The sequence below is a fragment of the Eptesicus fuscus genome, chromosome 11 (assembly GCF_027574615.1).
Source record: "Eptesicus fuscus isolate TK198812 chromosome 11, DD_ASM_mEF_20220401, whole genome shotgun sequence".
Classification (NCBI taxonomy): Eukaryota; Metazoa; Chordata; class Mammalia; order Chiroptera; family Vespertilionidae; genus Eptesicus; species Eptesicus fuscus.
In genome coordinates, this window is record NC_072483.1 from 8,949,274 (window position 1) to 8,968,801 (window position 19,528).

Consider the following 19,528-nt stretch of genomic DNA (forward strand, 5'->3'; position numbering starts at 1 on the left):
TGCATCGTCCCCAAGGTGACAATGCAGGCGTTCCGCACCACCCCAGCTGCTCTGGGCCTCTGGGCAGCGTGGGAAGGCGGAAAGGCAGCTCTGGCCGGAGCGAAGGCAGTGCTGTCAGCCAGGTGAAGGAAGGCCCATTCTTGCACGAATCTTCGTGCATCGGGCCTCTAGTTAATAATAACCTTAAATGTAAATGGACTAAATTCTCCAATCAAAAGGCATAGGGTAGCTGAATGGATACAAAAACATAACACAATTATATGCTGTCCATCCACCTCAGAACAAAAGATACAAACAGGATGAGCATGAAAGGATGGAAAAAATTTTCCCATGCAAATGGGAGAGAAAAAAAAGCTGGAGTAGCAATACTTATATCTGAAAAATTAGACCTCAATTGAAGGCCATAACAAGAGATAAGGAAGGCTACTTCATAATACTAAAGGGAGCAAATCAACAAGAGAATATAACTCTGGTAAACCTATATGCACCCAAATACATTAAAAAACAAACAAAAAACACCACTTCTGGAAGATATCAAGGGAGAGATGGACAGCAATATAATCATAGTAGGGGATTTTAATATCCAACTGACATCACTGGATAAATCTTCTAAACAAAAAATCAGCAAAGAAACAGCAAGCCTAAATGACTCACTAGATCAGATGGACTTAATTGACATCTTCAGAACATTTCATCCCAAAGCTATGGAATATACATTCTTCTCAAGTGTACATGAACATTTTCAAAGATAGACCACATATTAGGGCACAGGCTAAGACACTACAAGTTCAAAAAGACTGAAATTATAACAAGCATCTTCTCAGATCACAATGGCATAAAATTAGAAATCAACTACAATAAAAACAATTAAAAAGTATCAAACACCAGGAGGGTAAATAGCATGCTTTTAAACAATGAATGAGTTACAAAAGAGATCAAAGAAGAAATAAAAAACATTCTGGAAACAAATGATAATGAAAACACAGCAATCCAAAATCTATGGGGACATAATGAAAGCAGTACTGAGAGGGAAGTTCAAAGCTCTATAGGCCTACCTCAAAAAAAACCACAGAAAAACTGGTAATAAGGTATCTAACTCTACAACTTGAACAACTAGAAAAACAGCAACAAGAAAAGCCCAGAAATAAAGACCAGAGCAGAAATAAATGACACAGAGACCCCCGTCCCCCCCAAAAAAAATCAATAGAACCAAAAGCTGGTTCTTTGAAAGGATAAACAAGATTGATGAACTGTTAGCCAGGCTCACCAAGAAACAAAGAGAGGACCCAAATAAACAAAATTAGAAATATGTGAAGTAACAACTGACCCCACAGAAATACAAAGGATTGTAAAAAAAAATACTACGAACAACTCTACTCCAACAAACTGGACAACCTAGATGAAATGGAAGTATGCCTAGAAAAATACAATCTTCCAAAACTCAATCAGGAAGTATCAGAAAACCTGAGTAGGCCGATAACTACCAATGAAATTGAAGCAGTAATCAAAAAACTTCCAGCAAACAAAAACCCTGGACCAGACAGCTTCACAGCGGGATTTTTACCAAACATTCACAGAACACCGATCCTCCCCAGACTATTCCAAAAAATTCAAGAGGAAGGCACACTTCCAAGCTCTTTCTATGAAACCAGCATTACCCTAATCCCAAAACCAGATAAAGTCAGTACAAAGAAAGAGAATTACAGGACAATATCCCTCATGAACGTAGATGCTAAAATCCTCAACAAAATTTTACCAAATCACATCCAGCAATACATTAAAAAGATCATACACCACGACCAAGTGGGATTTATTCTGGGGATGCAAGACTGGAACAATATCTGCAAATCAATAAAAGGGATATACCACATAAACAAATTGAAAGACAAAAATCACAGTTGATGCAGAAAAAGTATGACACAATCCAACACCATTTTTTGATAAAAACTCTTCAGTAAAGTGGGACTAAAGGGACAATACCTCAACATAATAAAACCTTATATGACAAACCTATAGCCAACAACATACTCAATGGGGAAAAATTAAAACCATTTCCCTTAAGAACAGGAACAAGACAGGGATGCCTACTCTCACCACTCCTGTTTGACATAGTACTGGAAGTGCTAGCCATAGTGATCAGCCAAGAAGCAGAAATACTAGTAAAAGGTATCCAAATTGGAAAAGAATAAGTAAATCTGTCATTATTCGCAGATGACATGATATTGTACATAGAAAACCCTAAAGACTCCATCAAAACATTACTAGATTTAATAAATGAATTCGGCATTGTGGTAGGATACAAATTTAACACCCAAACATCTTTGGGTTTTTTGTACACCAATAATAATAAACTAAAAACACAACCCCATTTACCATTGCAACAAAAAAATTAAGATACCTAGGAATAAACTTACCTAAGGAAGTAAAAGACCTGTACTCAGAAAACTACAGGATGTTGAAAAAGATGTTAAAAATCTTCTAAAATTTAATAGGCAAGAGCATACAATAGAGTCAAGATAGTTTTTAGTTTCTTAAGTGGCCCCAGGGCAAGGTGTTTTCCAATTTCGGGGTCAACTGTCTCCCGCCCAGGCAAAGCAAACGTGTGTGGAAAAGATGACCTCCCCTGTGTGAGGCAATGACTCACCACAGGAAACTGGCAGTGTCTGCCTTCAAGCGCTAACCCCATCTCCAATCCTGGATTCTGCTCAGAGAGCTCCAGCCCACTCTGCCCTCCCTCTGTGGGAGCATAAGGTGGATGGCTCCACAGGGAATTTTGTGCATTGGCCCTTTAAGAGGGTGCCTGAATTTCCAGCTGTCTCTCCCTGGCAGACAGCAACCCTGCTGCTTTTCACAGCCAGATGTTATGTGGTTACCCTTCTCAGCTGTGGTGCTCTCTGCTGGGGCGCCCACCTCAGGAATTGATCCCAGAGTTCTCAGTGGCAACCCACACAGCTGAGATACCTCTGCGGAACTCAGTTGCTCTCTGTGGGCACCCAGCCAGCCCTTTCTCACTTCAGCCCCTCCTACCAGTCCATGTGGTCTCCACTCTTGGTCCTCAGGTATCAGGGTTCTCTCCTACAAATCTTCCGTTGATTATTCAGGAAGTTTTATGTATTTCAGTTGTAATTACAGTTTGTTCCTGGGAGCATGTCCATGCAGCATCCACTTACTTTCCCATGATTTTTAATCTCCTCAAGGGATTATATTTTTAATTTTTTTATTATTCTAACCATTCTCTCATGAAGTGTTCAAATACATGCAGGTTAAAAACAAGGTTTTGAAAGAACCTATAAACTGGTTCTTCTCTTACCTCACAGGGCTGTTTTAAGTATTAAATGAGATTAATAAACATAAAGCCTTAGTAAATGCCAAATAGGTGTTTCCTGTTACTATTATCTGTATCCTGGAAAGCAAAATCTCTCACAGCCTTCCTTAAATACTCCCTAATCAATCTCTGGTCCTCACTCTACTTTCCAAACTGCTCTTACAAGGCCACCAAGAGCTTACACATTTCTAACCAGGACTCCTCTAACATAGTTATCACTTGGTTTCAAAGACACACACGTATCTTTGACAGAAAGGCTTTCTTTCTATATAAAACTAGAGGCCCAGTGCATTAAATTTCATTCACTGAAGGGGGGGGTCCCTCAGCCAGGCCTGCCCCCTCTCACAATATGGTAGTCCTCAGGGGCAGGAGGTGATCTGGTGATCAGGGGAAGGCGACACCCCCATCACACATCTACTGCTGCCACTGCCGGTAGCGCAAGCCTCAGCTATCCGAGGCTTGCCTGCACCTCGGGCTGGCCCTGGGCAGCTGGGGGCTGAGGAGACTGGAGGACTCCAGAGGCAGGCACGCAGAGAGACCGGACCCACCTGGGGGTGGGCCTGACCTTGCTGCATGCCTGCTGCCCCAGCAGGGCTGAGGGGACTGGGCACCGCCATCTTGTGGCTGTGGGCGTCGCCATCTTTGAGGGCGTAGCAGTCAATTAGCATATTCCCTGTTTATTAGATAGGATGCTACTTCTTCCTGGTGTTCTTTCCTGGTTCTTCCTAATCTTTCTAACCTCTGAACTGCTAAATGTTCAGCTCCAAGGACATCTTCCGTTCAATATCTACTAGGCATGTTCCTGCAGTGCTCTCATCTTATGACTTTAAATATCCTATATAATAAAGAGGTAATATGGAAATTGACCATTACTCCAACACACAAGATGGCCGCCCCCATGTGGACACAAGATGGCAGCCACAAAATGGCCGGCAGGGGAGGGCAGTTGTGGGCGATCAGGCCAGCAGGGGAGGACAGTTGGGAGGGACCAGGCCTGCAGGGAAGGGCAGCTGGGGGCGATCAGGCCAGCAGAGGAGGCCAGTTGAGGGCGACTAGGCCTGCAGGGGAGGGCAGTTGAGGGCGACTAGGCCTGCAGGGGAGGGCACTTAGGGGTGACCGGGCTGTCAGAGGAGGGCAGTTGGGGCGAGCAGGCCTGCAGGGGAGGGCAGTTGGGGGCAACCAGGCCAGCAGGGGAGGGCAGTTAGGGGCAATCAGACTGGCAGGGTAGCAGTTAGGCATCGATCAGGCTGGCAGGGGAGTGGTTAGGGGGTGATCAGGCTGGCAGGCAGAAGCAGTTAGGGGCAATCAGGCAGGCAGGCAGGCAAGCAGTTGGGAGCCAAAAGTCCTGTATTGTGAAAGGGATGTCTCAGATTGGAGAGGGTGCTGGCTGGGCTGAAGGACACCCACCCCACCCCCATTCATGAATTTCATGCACCGGGCCTCTAGTCCTATAAAATAAAAGCCCAGTGACCGAACGGTGGAATGACCAGAACGATCGGTTGACCAGTTGCTATGACGCACACTGACCACCAGGGGGCAGACGCTCAATGCAAGAGCTGCTCCCTGGTGGTCAGTGGGCTCCCACAGTGGGAGTGCCGCTCAGCTGATCGGGATAAGCCAATCCCCGCTGCCACACCCCCCACCAATGCAGGAGGAGCGAGCAGGCGGGCGGTAAAGAGCCAGGGACCCTGGACATCCCCCAAGGGGTCCCGGACTGCGAGAGGGTGTAGGCCAGGCTGAGGGACCCCCCTCAGTGCAAAAATTTCATGCTCCAGGTCTCTAGTTACCTATAAGCTGAAATTTCCCAAATGTTTATCTCTAGTCCAGACCTCTCCTCTGAACTTCAGTTCCATTTGTTGAATTGCCTACCCTCCTTCATTTGGAGTAAAAATCTTCTAAAATTTAATAATCCCCAAACTAATTCCTGATTCACCCTCTGAAATCTTCTTCTCTCTCATCTTTCCCAACTAGTGACGTACTCCATCTCTCTAATTATTCAGGCCAAAAACTTTGGAATCATTCCCAATTCCTTTTTCTTTCACAACTCACAACCAATACATCAGTAAATGCTGTCACTTCCATATTCAAAATATATACTTAATCTTACTACTTTTCACTACCCAGGAACTACAACCACCATTATATTTCTCGTGGATCCCTGGAACAGTCTCCAAGCTGGTCTCTTCCTTTAGTTCCTTACAGAATACTCTCAAAACAGAGGTCATTATTGTCTCTTAAAAATGGCTTTGCTTATAATTAAAAACTGAAGTCTTTAAAATGTGCTCTAAAGTCCTGGTTTTCCTGACTCCATTGATACTCTCCCAGCTTGCACTACAGCAGCCATGCTGTTCTCTTTGCTGTTCCTTGAAGTACACTATACCATGGCAATTTTCTCTGCTTAGAACATTCTACGCCTAGATATCAGCATGACTCCTCCAGGTCTGTTTATCTCCTCAGTTAGGCCTTTCCTATCATGATACCCCAGTTTTTCTTGTTTCAATCCCCTTTCTCACCTTAATTTGTCTACACTGCATTATCACTATGTGATATATTACATATTTACTTAACTGCAAGAAAATCCAATATATAGTAAAATGCACAAATCAAGCCTTTATACACATGAATTGACATACATATATACACTTCTCTGAAACCACCACAATTATAATAATAGCCCTCCATAGGTGACTGCTATTCTGGCTTCTACCAGTATAAACAGGTATTTTGCCTGTTACTGAACTTTACTTCCAAGGAACCATACATTATGTACTCTAATTACTCAATTATTTTTTTAGTCTGTCTTGTCCACCAGAATACAAGCGGCATGAGGGTTAGGTTTTATCTACTTTACTCACTGCTGTTTCTACTATGTTTATAACAGGATTTGGAACATAGAAGGTGCTCAATAAATATTCAATGAAACATCGAAATAGCATCATTAGCTTTTCTTTCTTGAAACTTTGAAGGGCAAAAGTTATTTTTCAGTAATTATCTTCATCATTATTATAAACTAGAGGCCTTATGCACGAAATTTGTGTAAGAGTAGGCCTTCCTATCCCTGGCTGCCAGCACCAGCTTCCCTCTGGCACCCGGGACCTGGGCTTCCCTCCGGCTGCCGGCAGGTACCGGGACCTGGGCTTCCCTTGCAGCCCCGGCTTTGTCCGGAAGGTTGTCTAGAAGGACGTCTGGTCTAATTAGCATATTACACTTTTATTATTATAGATAAGATATTCACAATTAAGCCTAAAACATGGCTATTTGTATTAGAGTTAATTTACTAGTAGAGCATCCTATATCTAACTAAAAACCTAAAGCCAAGCTTTCTGTCATTGCACTTACATTGTATAATTAGAAATCAGTTTAAGTAAACATTATGCTAACATCCTTACAAAACAGAAAGTGAACTTGAGGATCCATGGCATAGAGATATTCTAGCTCTGTAATGTTCTTTTATTCTATGCTCAGTCTAATAAATACTGATTGATTTTTGGTATAGTGAGCCCTCACACTATTCATTTAACAAGACATTTAAAATTTTTATTGATTGATTGACTAGAGGCCCGGTGCACGAAATTCGTGCACTCGGGGGTATCCCTCAACCTGGCCTATGCCCTCTCACAGTCTGGAACCCCTGGGGGGATGTCCACCTGCCGGCATAGGCCTGCTCTCCGGGGAATTGGGCCTAAGCTGGCAGTCAGACATCCCTCTGGCAGCCTGAGAGCCCTCAGAGGATGTCTAACTGACAGCTTAGGCCCGCTCCCCATTGGCAGCGGGCCTAAGCCGCAGTCACACATCCTTAGTGCTGCTGAGGAGGCAGGAAAGGCTCCTGCCACCACTGCTACACTTACAGCCCATCAGCCCATGTCGCTGAGCAGAGCTCCCTCTGTGGGAGCACACTGACCACCAGGGGCAGCTCCTGCATTGAGCGTCTGTCCCCTAGTGGTCAGTGCACATCATAGTGACCCATCGTTCCCAGTCGTTCTGCCATTAGGGTCAATTTGCCTATTACCCTTTCATTATAATGGATTTGCGAGAGAGAGAGAGAGAGAGAGAGAGAAGAGAGAGAGAGAGAGAGAGAGAGACACAATGATTTGTTGTTCCACTTATTTATGCATTCATTGGTTCATTCCTGTATGTGCCTTGACTGGGGATCGAACCTGCAACCTTGGCATATGGGGACAACACTCTAATCAACTGATCTACCTAAGCCAAGGCCAGCATTTACTCCTGATAGTGCTTTTTCCATTTTAAACGGTCAGAAATTCTTTACAAAAATTTAAAACACATGTTATTTGGTATTAACATATTCAAGTTATTTTTTATTTTCAAGATTACTTTGCTACCCATTACATCATCAACCAATCCTAACCACCAACTTAGGGGTAACTAATTATTATTCTTTCTAGATGAGTGTCTGAGAGAAAGCACATAGTGTTGGGTAGAAATAATGATAGTGTTTGTACCCATGGTTTATTTAGAAGTATGTTTCTTAATTTCCAAATATTTGGAGAATTAAAAAAATATATCTTTATTGTTCAAAGTATTACAGTGTGTCCTCTTTTGTTTTTCCCCTTTGACCCCTTCCCCTCACACCTGTCCCTCCCTGGCCTTCACTACACTATTGTCTGTGTCCATGGGATATGCATATATACATATAAAGTCCCAGGTTCATCTCTCCTCCCCCAACCTTCCCATCCCACCTCCCTTCCCTCTGAGATCTGTCAGTCTGCTCCATGCTTCTATGTCTCTGGATCTATTTTGTTCATCAGTTTATTTTGTTCATTAGATTATTTGGAGAATTTTTAAAGTTATCTTTTTGTCATTGTTTTTAGCTTAACTGCACTGTGCTCAGAAATTATATTCTGTGTTTGAAAACAATGCATACTCTGAAGTTGTTGGGGACAGTAATCTACACAGATCAATTAAGTCGTTTGCTGACTGTATTTTTAAAACCTATATCTTGCTGATTTTCAGAATGTTTTATCAGTGACTGAACAATGAATATTAGAATCCATCACTTTCTTTTGAAATACATTGTTAAGAGAATAAAAGGGCAAACCAAAGAGTGAGAGAAAACATCTGCAAATCATATATCCAACAAAAAACATATATGTAGAATACATAAAGAGCTCTCAAAACACAAAAGCAAGAAAAGAAACAACCAAATTAGACAATGGGCAACACCAGAAGAGACATTTATCACAGGAAGTAGGATGTGCAACATCATTAGTCATCAGGGAAATGCAAAATAGAACCATGATGAGATAAAATACACCTACCATAAAATCTTAAGAAACAAAACAAAACAAGCAGTACCACATGCTAAAAAGGATGTGAAACAACTAGAACCTGCAAATACTGCTGATGGGGATACAAAGTGGTGCAATCATTCTAGAAAACAGATGGGCAATTTCACATAAAGCTAAATATGCATGTACCATATGACCCAGCAATCCCACTCTTACAAAACAGAAAGTGAACCCTACAGAAATAAAAACTTAAATTCATACAAAAACTTGTAAATAAGTGTTTGCAATAGGTCTATTAATAATAAAAAAAAATGCTGGAAACAATCCAGATGTCCTTCAGTGGGTGACTGTATAAACAAACCACAGTATATCTATACAATGGAATAATATTCAACAATAAAAATAATGAACTATTGATACATACAATAACTTATAAAATCTCAAATTCATTACTGAAAGTAAAAGAAGCCAGTCTCAAAAGGTAATATACAGAATTCCATTTACCAGACATTTTGGAAAAGACAAAACTAGAGTCTAAATATAAAAAAAAATAGAGTCCGAAAATAGGTGTAAGTAGAAGGCTGGACTACAAAGGGGTAGTGTGAGACTTTTTTTGGGTGATGTAACTACTCTGTATTCTGATTGCAATAGTAGTTACATGAATCTATACATGTGTTAAAAGTCATACAACTGAACACCCCCAACCGAGAAAAACCAACTATTTAGAATATGTTTAACAGTAAACCAAAATATCCCCCTGCTTCATCTCAAATAATTTTTATTTTCCTTTTTATCCTGAAGTTATCATTCATTCTTTAGTTTTATATCCTCTTCCCTTATTCATTTAATCTTCTAGAGATACTAACAGTTTTCATTGTGTGAAATATTTCATGTTCTCCAGTTATTTCAGGTCTTCATTCATGCTGACAACTCTACAGTGAAAACCACTCTCTTTGCTATTCTTATTCATTCTTCTGGGTTCAGTAAATTATTTCTTCTAAGAAGGATCCCCTACCTCTGCTCCCGGGTTGGATTAGATATTCCTGCCATATGACGCCATAGCATTCTGTACTTTCTCCTTCATGTCCCCACATATTTTAACCGTTAATACATGTTCCATTTCTTTCTCCCTCACTATACTGTGAGTTCCATGAGGGCAGGGCTAATTGATGTTTTGCTCACTAAGTAATCCTCAGTGCCAACACTGCAAGGTACATAACAGAGCCAGCACAATGAATGCACTAAGACACACTTTTGCTTATGATATTCAATTAAAACTTAAGTATTCTATTTATGTATCCTCTCCCCTCTACTTTTTTGTTCCTGATGCTGCAAAATTTCCCTTCATGTTCACTGAACATTTGCACATTTTCTTCTTAAACTTTCTATATCCACACACAACAGAAATCTTTCCTGGCTTTTTTTTTGTCTGTACAAAATATGTCTCTGGATAACTCTGTTTAAATTACTTTAATCCAGTACTCCACATTTAAGACTTTCTGAGAGAGAGTTTTACAATCTAATAATATGAATAACAAAAAGTCTTACCTTAAATTAATAAATAACATGGTTAATTATGTGTAAAATCCAGCCATGTCGCTATAAAAAGGAAACTACAAAGCTTTTGCAGAGCAAAAGATATCGCCAACAAAACAAAGAGGCAACCAATGGAATGGGAGATATTTGCAAACCACAGCTCCAACAAGGAATTAATATACAAAAAGAATTCAACACTAAACAAACAATCCAATTAAAAAATTGGGCAGAAGACCTTAACAGACATCTCTCCCAAGACATACAAATGGCAACAGACATATGAAAAGATGCTCAACTTCACTATCTATTAGGGAAATGCAAATCAAAACGACAATGAGATACCACCTCATATCTGTTAGAATGGCTACTGTTAGTAAGACAGGTAATAACAAGTGGTGGAAACGTTGTGGAGAATAAAGAACCCTCATTCACTGCTGGTGGGAATGTAAACTGGTATAGACACTATGGAAAACATTCTGGTGGTTCCTAAAAAAATTAAGAATAAAGTTACCACACCCTGGCTGGTAATAAAGACTCATTTTTATACACCTACAACCTCTCATGGCTTCTCTAAGATTTGGTGTGCAAGGAGGTCCAGCCCCAAGCAGAGGTGCTCAGACCCCACAACTGAATCTAGTGAACGGAAGATAAAGGAGGAACTTGAACTAAGTTCCCAACAGTTCAGTTGGTTGGAGTGTCGTCCTGTACATAGAAAGTTGGTGGATTCAGTCCCATTGGGGTGCATACAGGAGGCAACCAATCAATGTTTCTCTCTCTCTATCTCCCCCTTCCCCTCTCTAAAAATCAATAAAAACATATCCTCTGGTAAGGATTTAAAAAAAAAAGAATAGAGTTAGCATACACCGAGCCATTCCTGTTCTGGTTAGCTACCCGAAAAATTTGAAAACATTTATTAGCAAAGATATATATACTTCCTATATTCACTGCAGCATTATTCACGGTGGCCAAGACATGGAAACACCAAAGTGTCCTTCGATAGAGAATTGGATAAAGAAGATGTGGTACATATATACAATGGAATACTGTATTACTCAACCATAGGGAAAAAATTACATACTGCTATTTGCGACAACATGAATGAACCTTGAGAATATTACACTAAGAGAAATAAGTCAGTTAGAAAAAGCTGAGAACCATATGATTTCACTCATATATGGGATATAAAACTGAAACCCATAGACACAGACAACAGTATGGTGGTTGCCAGAGGGAAGAGAATAGGGGGTAGTAAAGGGGAAAGGGGCCAAATACATGGGGATGAAAGATGACTTGGCTTTGGGTGTTGGGTACACAATGCAATATACAGATTGTTGTATCATAGAGATGTGCACTTGAAACCTATATAATCTTATTAACCAATGCCACCCCAATAAATTTAATTAAGAAAAAGAAAAAAAGGGTAGTTTAACACTCCTTGTATTTCACTGATAGCAGTCAGAGATAACAGATAGCAGTCCAAACTACCTTTACAAAACTGATAAGCCCTGTGTGGTTCAGTGGTTTTGGTGTCCTGTGCACCAAGAAGTTGCTGGTTCCATTCTTGGTCAAGGGCATATACATGCCCGCGCTGCCAGTTGCGGGTTGGATCCCCGGTAGGGGGTGTGCAGGAAGTAGCCGATGCATGTTGCACTCTCACACTCATGTTTCTCTCTCTCCCTCCCTCTATCTCTAAAAATCAATAAACTAAAAAAAAAGAGAAAAAGCTTATGACTAAAATGACTGAATGTAGTGGTCTTTTTATTGTTAACCATAGTTTAGTTCACATATTAAATTTCTACTGGTTTTAAACTTTATTAAAATAAAAAACAAAACTTAGTTGCACAAATACTGAGCACTATGTTACATTTTAGAGAATCATGTTCAAAGGTAATAGCCTCCAAATAGGGGGTGAGGGTGCAAGGGCACATTTTAAAGAAAAAAGTTCAAGAGAGACTGTGGGAACCACGCCAGAGTCCCCAGACAGCCAAGGCCACTCAAAGTGTGAAAGGCCTTGTTATCAGTATGCCAAGGCCGCTCTGAACATGAGAATCCTAATCAGAATGCCCAAGGAATAAGCAGGTGCAAGGCCACAGCAATCTCCCAGAACGCTGTGCACTTCTGTAACCCAAATGATTGACATCACTGTTGGCAACTAGCCATCTTTGTCTCTGGAGTAATATTCAGGTTACTGACTAGCTAGGCTGCTGGAGTGTGAAGAAGTGTTCTGGAGAGACGGAGATGGGAGAGAAGCTCGGAGGTAGTTACTATGTGAGGCTACAGAGTCCAGTGCGCTGGGCAGGGAAGATAGAAGCTGCTGAACCAGAGAGGCTAGAGAAGCTGCTGAGGCAGAGCTTAGGTACCACTATGATATGAGGCAGTGAGTCTAGGGGGCAGTGTGCAACTGCTCAGATGACTGTGGGTACAGAGACTATTAGAGGTGCGACTATGTGGGAAAGATATGTATTTACAAGCCCATGTACGGCTGCCTGATTGAGATACTGTTATGAAGGACTGTCTTGTCTCTAATGGCTTATGGCCACTGGCTTCTGCAATAAAGACTCATTTTTATACACCTACAACCTCTCATGGCTTCTCTAAGATTTGGTGTGCAAGGAGGTCCAGCCCCAGGCAGAGGTGCTCAGACCACAACTGCATCTAGTGAACGGAAGATAAAGGAGGAACTTGAACTAAGTTCCCAACAGTTCGTACAGTGGGCACTGCCCTGGCGTAGTCGGGAAGAATTTAGAAGAATATATGGACTCAGAGCAATTCAAGAGCACCAGAGCTGAGTAGTGCTCTTGCTGTCTATGACAGAGACTTACACATTTTAAATGCCGTTACACAAACAGATTTCCAAGTCACAAACACTAAGGATGATCAGATATAGTTATGTTAGGAAAGCAAGTAATTCTGTGTTGTTTTTTTAAATATTTTTAAAAATTGATTTCAGGGAGTAATGAGGGGAGAGGGAGGGAGGGAGGGAAGGAGGAAGGAAGGCAGGGAGGGAGGGAAAGAGAGAGAAACATCAATGATGAGAATCATTGATCAGTTGCCTCTTGTATGTCCCCCAATGGGGGTCAAGCCCGCAACCCAGGCATGTGCCCTGACCAGGAATCGAACTGTAACCTCCTGGTTCATAGGTCAACGCTCAACCACTGAGCCATGCGGCTGGGCTAATTGTTTTTTTTAAAGGAGAGACTGACATAAGCTTTGTGAAATATAAGACTTAGTGCTCCTCTCAGAACATAAACAGGTGAGGCCCTAAACAATAAAACCATAACATGAAGTAGAACTTCGAGTTCTCAAACCATCGTTTGTCTGTGTATGTCTGTAAATTAAAATAAATTCAAAATAACTAAAGAAAACTCATCTCCCTTTCAGGCTGCTATTCTTATCAGGTTCAGCAATTTGTCCCAAGAGAATGTAAAACCTATCACCAACATAACCGATGATTACCTATATATTTCCACTTTTCACTGGTTACAGATAATAGCTGTACTCCAGTTACTTCTAAAGGAATATAACCTCTTGATAATATGTGAAGGTGTACTAAGAATAGCCACTCACAAATATCCTTATGGCAAGAGGATATAGTCTTTAGGAAGCAGCCACGTTTGACTCAATTAAAAAAAAAAGTGCTGTGGAAAAGCTAGTGATCATAATTCCACCTTTTTAAAAAAGATTTTTTAATTGATATTTTTTTTTAGAGCGACAGGGAGAGGGAGAGAGAAACATCCATTGGCTGCCTCCTGCATGCCCCCTACTGGGGATGGAGCCTACAATCCAGGCATGTGCCCTGACTGGGAATCGAACTGGCAACCGCTCAACCAACTGAGCAATACCAGCCAGTTAATGAAAGGATTTGGGGGGACGTGGACAGTCAAAATATATTAATATGCTTCATTTGTGCTTTAAAAATAAAAATGTTTAATGTCACTAAATGATGAAAGTAAAATAAGTGTGGTGAAAGCATCTTTTATGATAATGCTTATCATGAAAGTTAAACATATAAAAAACTACTTTTCTTAATCTTTATTTTTATTTAATTTTTAAAAAAATATATTTTATTGATATTTTACAGAGAAGAAGAGAGAGGGATAGAGAGTTAGAAACATCGATGAGAGAGAAACATCGATCAGCTGCCTCTTGCACACCCCCTACTGGGGATGTGCCCGCAACCAAGGTACATGCCCTTGACCGGAATCAAACCCGGGACCTTCGAGTCCGCAGGCCGACGCTCTATCCACTAAGCCAAACCGGTTTCGGCTTAATCTTTATTTTTAAAATGAATGTTCTAAAGGTACTGTCTCCTATGCTCTGCAAAAATTATCACGATTACATAAATCACTTCCTTGAAGAAAAATAACATGAAAAATATACTTCAACCATTTTCATCAGGTATTGAATCTTAAGTGAGTGTGAAAGTACACTTAGGGGAAATTTTCAGTGTAACTATACTGGCAGCACTTACTAGTTACTACATTTGTTACCTAATGCTATTAAGGCATTACTATGTTAATAGAGCCCAACTCATCAATATCAAAGTAAGTTTTCTTCACTTACCCTTGCATAGTGGAATTCAACTCCATAGAGTTCTAAGGTACGTGCTGTGTTCAGGTAATTAAATTCTGCTTCTGCAGGAGTTAAGCCTCTGTAAAGATATCATTAGGTTAAAAATTAAATCAATCACAAATATGGCCAAATTGAAAAAGGCTATTTATCTGGACATTTTTCAGCATCCTAATTAAATCTTTTACAAAACACCATGCAAGACCACTCCTCTTAGTTATGTACAGTAACATCTACCTTATCTGAAGGGTACATTTTCAGTAACATAATTATTATTTTGTACAATATTTTCTTATTTTTGAAAAATATAAGAATTCATTACGTTTTAAAAGTTCACAGCTGCTCCTATGGTTGTTAGAAAGTCACTCATTCTCAGACATAACTTAGTGTGTTTGTAGACATCTGCATTTAAATCACATAGATTGCTTCTGAAACATGTAGATTCTGAGACAAACTCTGTGCAGTGTTTCTCAGAGAATGGTGCACAGACAGGCATTGATTCATAACAAATATAGAAACTGAGAGAATCAGAGTTTTATAGAATTTTGGTGGAGTAATTTCATGTCTGTTGAATCTAACAAAAAAAATGGCTTGCAATTTTTTGTCTTTACTTCTCTATTAATTCATTTTTATTATATACTAGAGGCCTGATGCACGAAATTCATGCAAGAGAAGACCTTCCTTCCCCCGGCTGCCGGCACTGGCTTCCCACTGGCATCCCGGACCTGGCTTCCCTCCAGCCGCCAGCAGGCACCCTGGACCTGGGCTTTACTTGCAGCCCCAGCTTCGTCTGGAAGGTCGTCTGGGCTAATTAGCATATTATGCTTTTATTATTATAGATTTTAGAAGTATTGTTCCATGACAGAGTAGAGAAAAACTGGTCTTTCACAGAGATAGTAAATATCCCGTGATTCTTATAAATACAAGTTTTAGAACTATAATTTTAAATGCCTTTAAAAACTGACTTACTTCTATATTATATATACTGTTCTAACAACCTTAGTTATCTGTTCTTATCAGACTATAGCAGAGCAAGAGCAGCAAATTACAAAAACAAAGATATAAGCCTCTCATTCACTATAGATACTAAAAAAGGACCAGCAGCCTGTCAATTCATGATCATAAAAATGAGATTCCTCATAAAAAAGCAGATATATTTCAGATTTTTCTACAATTCAATTAAGCTAAATATTCTCTTTCCCACCCCATCCCCAGTTAAACTAGATGATTCTATTTTTTTCTTTGTTTAAAGAGTTGAAGAATCATTTCTTTAAACCAAATAGAAATATATAATTAATATATGGTTAAATGTATAATCTTTTTCCTTGCAGAAGAGACTTTTCATTATTGGTAAATTTTTTATAAATTGGGTTTATCTTCAAACCCTTGATTTGGATATGCTCTGTATAGAACTTTCATTATAAATGGCATTTACTTTTAGACCATAATAGTCCCCTTACCACATTAGGCCAGTCTAAAAAATTCTCATTTAAGAGTCTTATTATAGACTAGAGGACCGATGCATGAAAATTCATGCACCGGAGGGAGGTCCCTCAGTCCGGCCTGCCCCCTCTCACAGTCCGGGAGCTCTCAGAGGCGGGAGGCGACCCGGCAATCAGGGGAAGGCAATGCTCCCATCACACCTCTGCTGCTGCCACTGCCGGCAGCAAAAGCCTCGGCCGGCCCTGGGCAGCTGGAAGGCTGAGGGACTCCAAAGGCAATCCGCGCACCTGCCATCCTGGTGGGGCTGAGAGGACTGGGCACCGCCATCTTGTGGCTGTGGGCGCTGCCATCTTTGAGGGTGTGGCAGTCAATTAGCATATTCCCTCCTTATTGGCTGTGGTCGCCATAATTGTGAGGGTGTGATGGTCAATTAGCATATTCCCGCTTTATTAGATAGGATTAGGGTCAGCAAACTTTTACTGGAAAGAGCTAGCTTTCAGGCCATATGGTCTCTGTTGTAACTACTAAACACTGCTGTTATGTGAAAGCAACCACACATAACATGTAGACAAATGAGGGAATCTGTGTTCCAATATTTGCTCATTTACGGACACAAATAAGAATTTCTCAAAATGTCATGTGCCACAAAATGTTATTATTTAAAAAAAATTTTCCCGACCATTGAAACCGTACAAACCATTCTTATCCCATGGGGCATTAAAAATAGGCAGTGGGCTACAGTTTCCCAACGTGTATTAGATAAATGGGGCCATTACCAAATAAAAGTTTCTTTAATAGTAAGAGCTAACCCTGACTGGTGTGACTAAGTTGGTTGGAGCATCATTCTATACACTGAAAGGTCTTGCACATCATCCCAGTCAGGGCACATACCTAGGTTGTGGGTTTGATCCCCAGTTGGGGCACGTATGGGAGGCAACCAATCAACATTTCTCTCTCACATCAATGTTTCTCTCTCTCTCTCTGTAAAAATCAATTAAATAAAATCCTATATAATAAAAGGGTACTATGCAAATTGACCCTAACGGCGGAACGACCAGAACAACCGCTCAACCAGTCACTATGCGGTACACTGACCATCTTTCGGCCCCTTTCCTTGGCTGGCAGGCTCCGATCGCCCGATGGCGAACAGGGAACCAGAGGTGGGTGGTGGGGAACATGGGTGGCTCTAAGCCGAGGCCCCCACCCCACCAGTCGCCCCACAAACAGAGGGCAACCCACGGCGGGGGCGGGGCCACCAAGTGGGCGGAAACGGCTGACCTCTCGGTTCCTCCCCCCGGCTGGCAGGCTCCAAATACCTGATGGCAAACAGGGAACTGGGGGTGGGTGGCGGCAGGGGGCCACCCACCCCCAGTAATAAATAAATATTATTAGTAAGGATAAAAATAATCCTAATATATAAAAACCCTGGGTCATAACGATCAGTAACGACCAAGGCTCAACCAACCAGAAGTCAGTCCTGCAGTCAGCGCTGGGTTACCACGGCTGCGAATCAGGGCCAGAGAGAGGCCTAAAGAGAGAAACAGGGACTGATCCATAGACTCTGAGGCAGCTTTTGATCAGCACTGCCTCTCTCTTTCTCTCCCAGTCTGGTCAGCAGCTGTGCCTCCATTTCTCTCCAGGCCTCCACCAGGGCTGCTGATCAGCCCCGCCTTTCTGATCAGGCCCCATTGATAGGCACAGAGACACTAACTGGCATAGGAACCGACCAATCAGAACCAAATGTGGGTGCTGTGAAGAACCAATGGCTGCCTAGGAGGCGGAGTTTCTGATGCTGACTGGCAAAGAAACCAACGAATCAGAACCAAATCTGGGTGCTGTGGGGAGCCAATGGCTGCCTACGAGGTGGAGCTTTCGACGCTGACTATCATAGAAACCGACCAATCAAAACCAAATTGGCCAGCAGAGGGCAGTTGGGGGTGAGATCAGGCCTGCAGGGGAGGGCCATTGGGGACGAGATCAGGCCGGCAGGGGAGGGTCGTTGGGAGCGAGATCAGGCCGGGAGGGGAGGGCAGTTGGGGGCGAGATCAGGCTGGGAGGGGAGGGCAGTTGGGGGCAAGATCAGGCTGGGAAGGGAGGGCAGTTGGGGGCAACCAGGCTGGCAGGGGAGGGCAGTTAGGGGCGATCAGGCAGGCAGAGGCAGTTAGGGGAAACCAGGCTGGCAGGGGAGGGCAGTTAGGGGTGATCAGGCTGGCAGGCAGAGGCAGTTAGGGGCAATCAGGCAGGCAGGCAGGTGAGCAGTTAGGAGCCAGTGGTCCCAGATTGAGAGAGGGAAGGGGTCCCAATTGGACAGGGTGCAGGCTGGGCTGAGAGAGCCCCCCTCCGTGCACAAATTTTGTGCACCAGGCCTCTAGTAAATATAATAACAACTAATATTTCTTCAGTGCTTACCATGTGTTAGGCACTGTCTTGAATACTTTATGTATAAACTAACTTAATCCTTACAATAACTTCAGAGATAGGTAACTTTTATTATTCCCAATTTACATATGAGGAAACACAGACATAGAACCATCTGGCCAAGGTTATATGATAGTATGTAACTTTACAAGAATTCCAATCCAGAAATTCTGGCTTGAGTTCACACTCTCAGCCAATATGCAACACCACCTTAGCTTCTACATGAGTAATCTGAATGGTATGTTAAAGCAAAACTCATCTCTGACCCAATAAACAATAATGCCTTCTATTCAAAACAATAGATCTCTTCTTGAAAATATTATGTAACAGAATATTAGACTCAAAAAATATCAAAGTTAAATACTGCTATGAGTGAAAAATTGTTACTATCTTTAAAGGACTATTTTTTTATTATTATTAATTAAGTACTACATAAAGTTCCTTTTCTCCTCTTGGCTTATTATTAGTAAAAAAAAAAAAAAAAAAGAGTCCCTTTACACAGTTAAAAACTGAAAGAGAATTGCTAAGTAGATTGTGAACATATGATTAATATTCTAGAATTCCTGGCAACTTTATATAATAAAAAAACTTTATATATATTCCAACAACTTTGTATAATAAAAACAACCTTAATATATTTATATACAATATAAAACTTTATATAATAAAAAGTTTATAGCCTAGTTGGTGTGGTTAGTGGTTAGTGTGAGGCCCTGCACACTGAAGGGTCGCAGGTTCGATTCCTGGTCAAGGGCATGTGCCTGGATTGCGGGTTCTCTCTCCACTCCCTGTCAGGGCACATGCAACCAGTTGATGTGTCTCAAATCAACATATTTTTTCCTATCTCTCCCTCCCTCTCTCCCGCACTTCCTCCCTCCCTCCCTCTCTTCCACTCTTTCTGAACAGCACTAGAAAAAAATATCAAGTGAGGATAAAAAAAAGATTATATAATGAAAACTAGCAATTTTATATAATAGCAAGTAAATTT

General features: G+C 41.4%; 1 protein-coding gene across 1 annotated transcript in view; it reads right to left on the reverse strand.

Moving 5' to 3' along the window:
• Window positions 1–19,528, reverse strand: part of PTPN4 (protein tyrosine phosphatase non-receptor type 4) — a 246,720-nt gene that overhangs the window by 115,167 nt on the left and 112,025 nt on the right. The window contains exon 10 of the mRNA XM_054723364.1: window positions 14,674–14,761. Coding sequence (XP_054579339.1) covers window positions 14,674–14,761 — 88 coding nt within the window. The remainder of the gene's footprint in view (window positions 1–14,673; window positions 14,762–19,528) is intronic.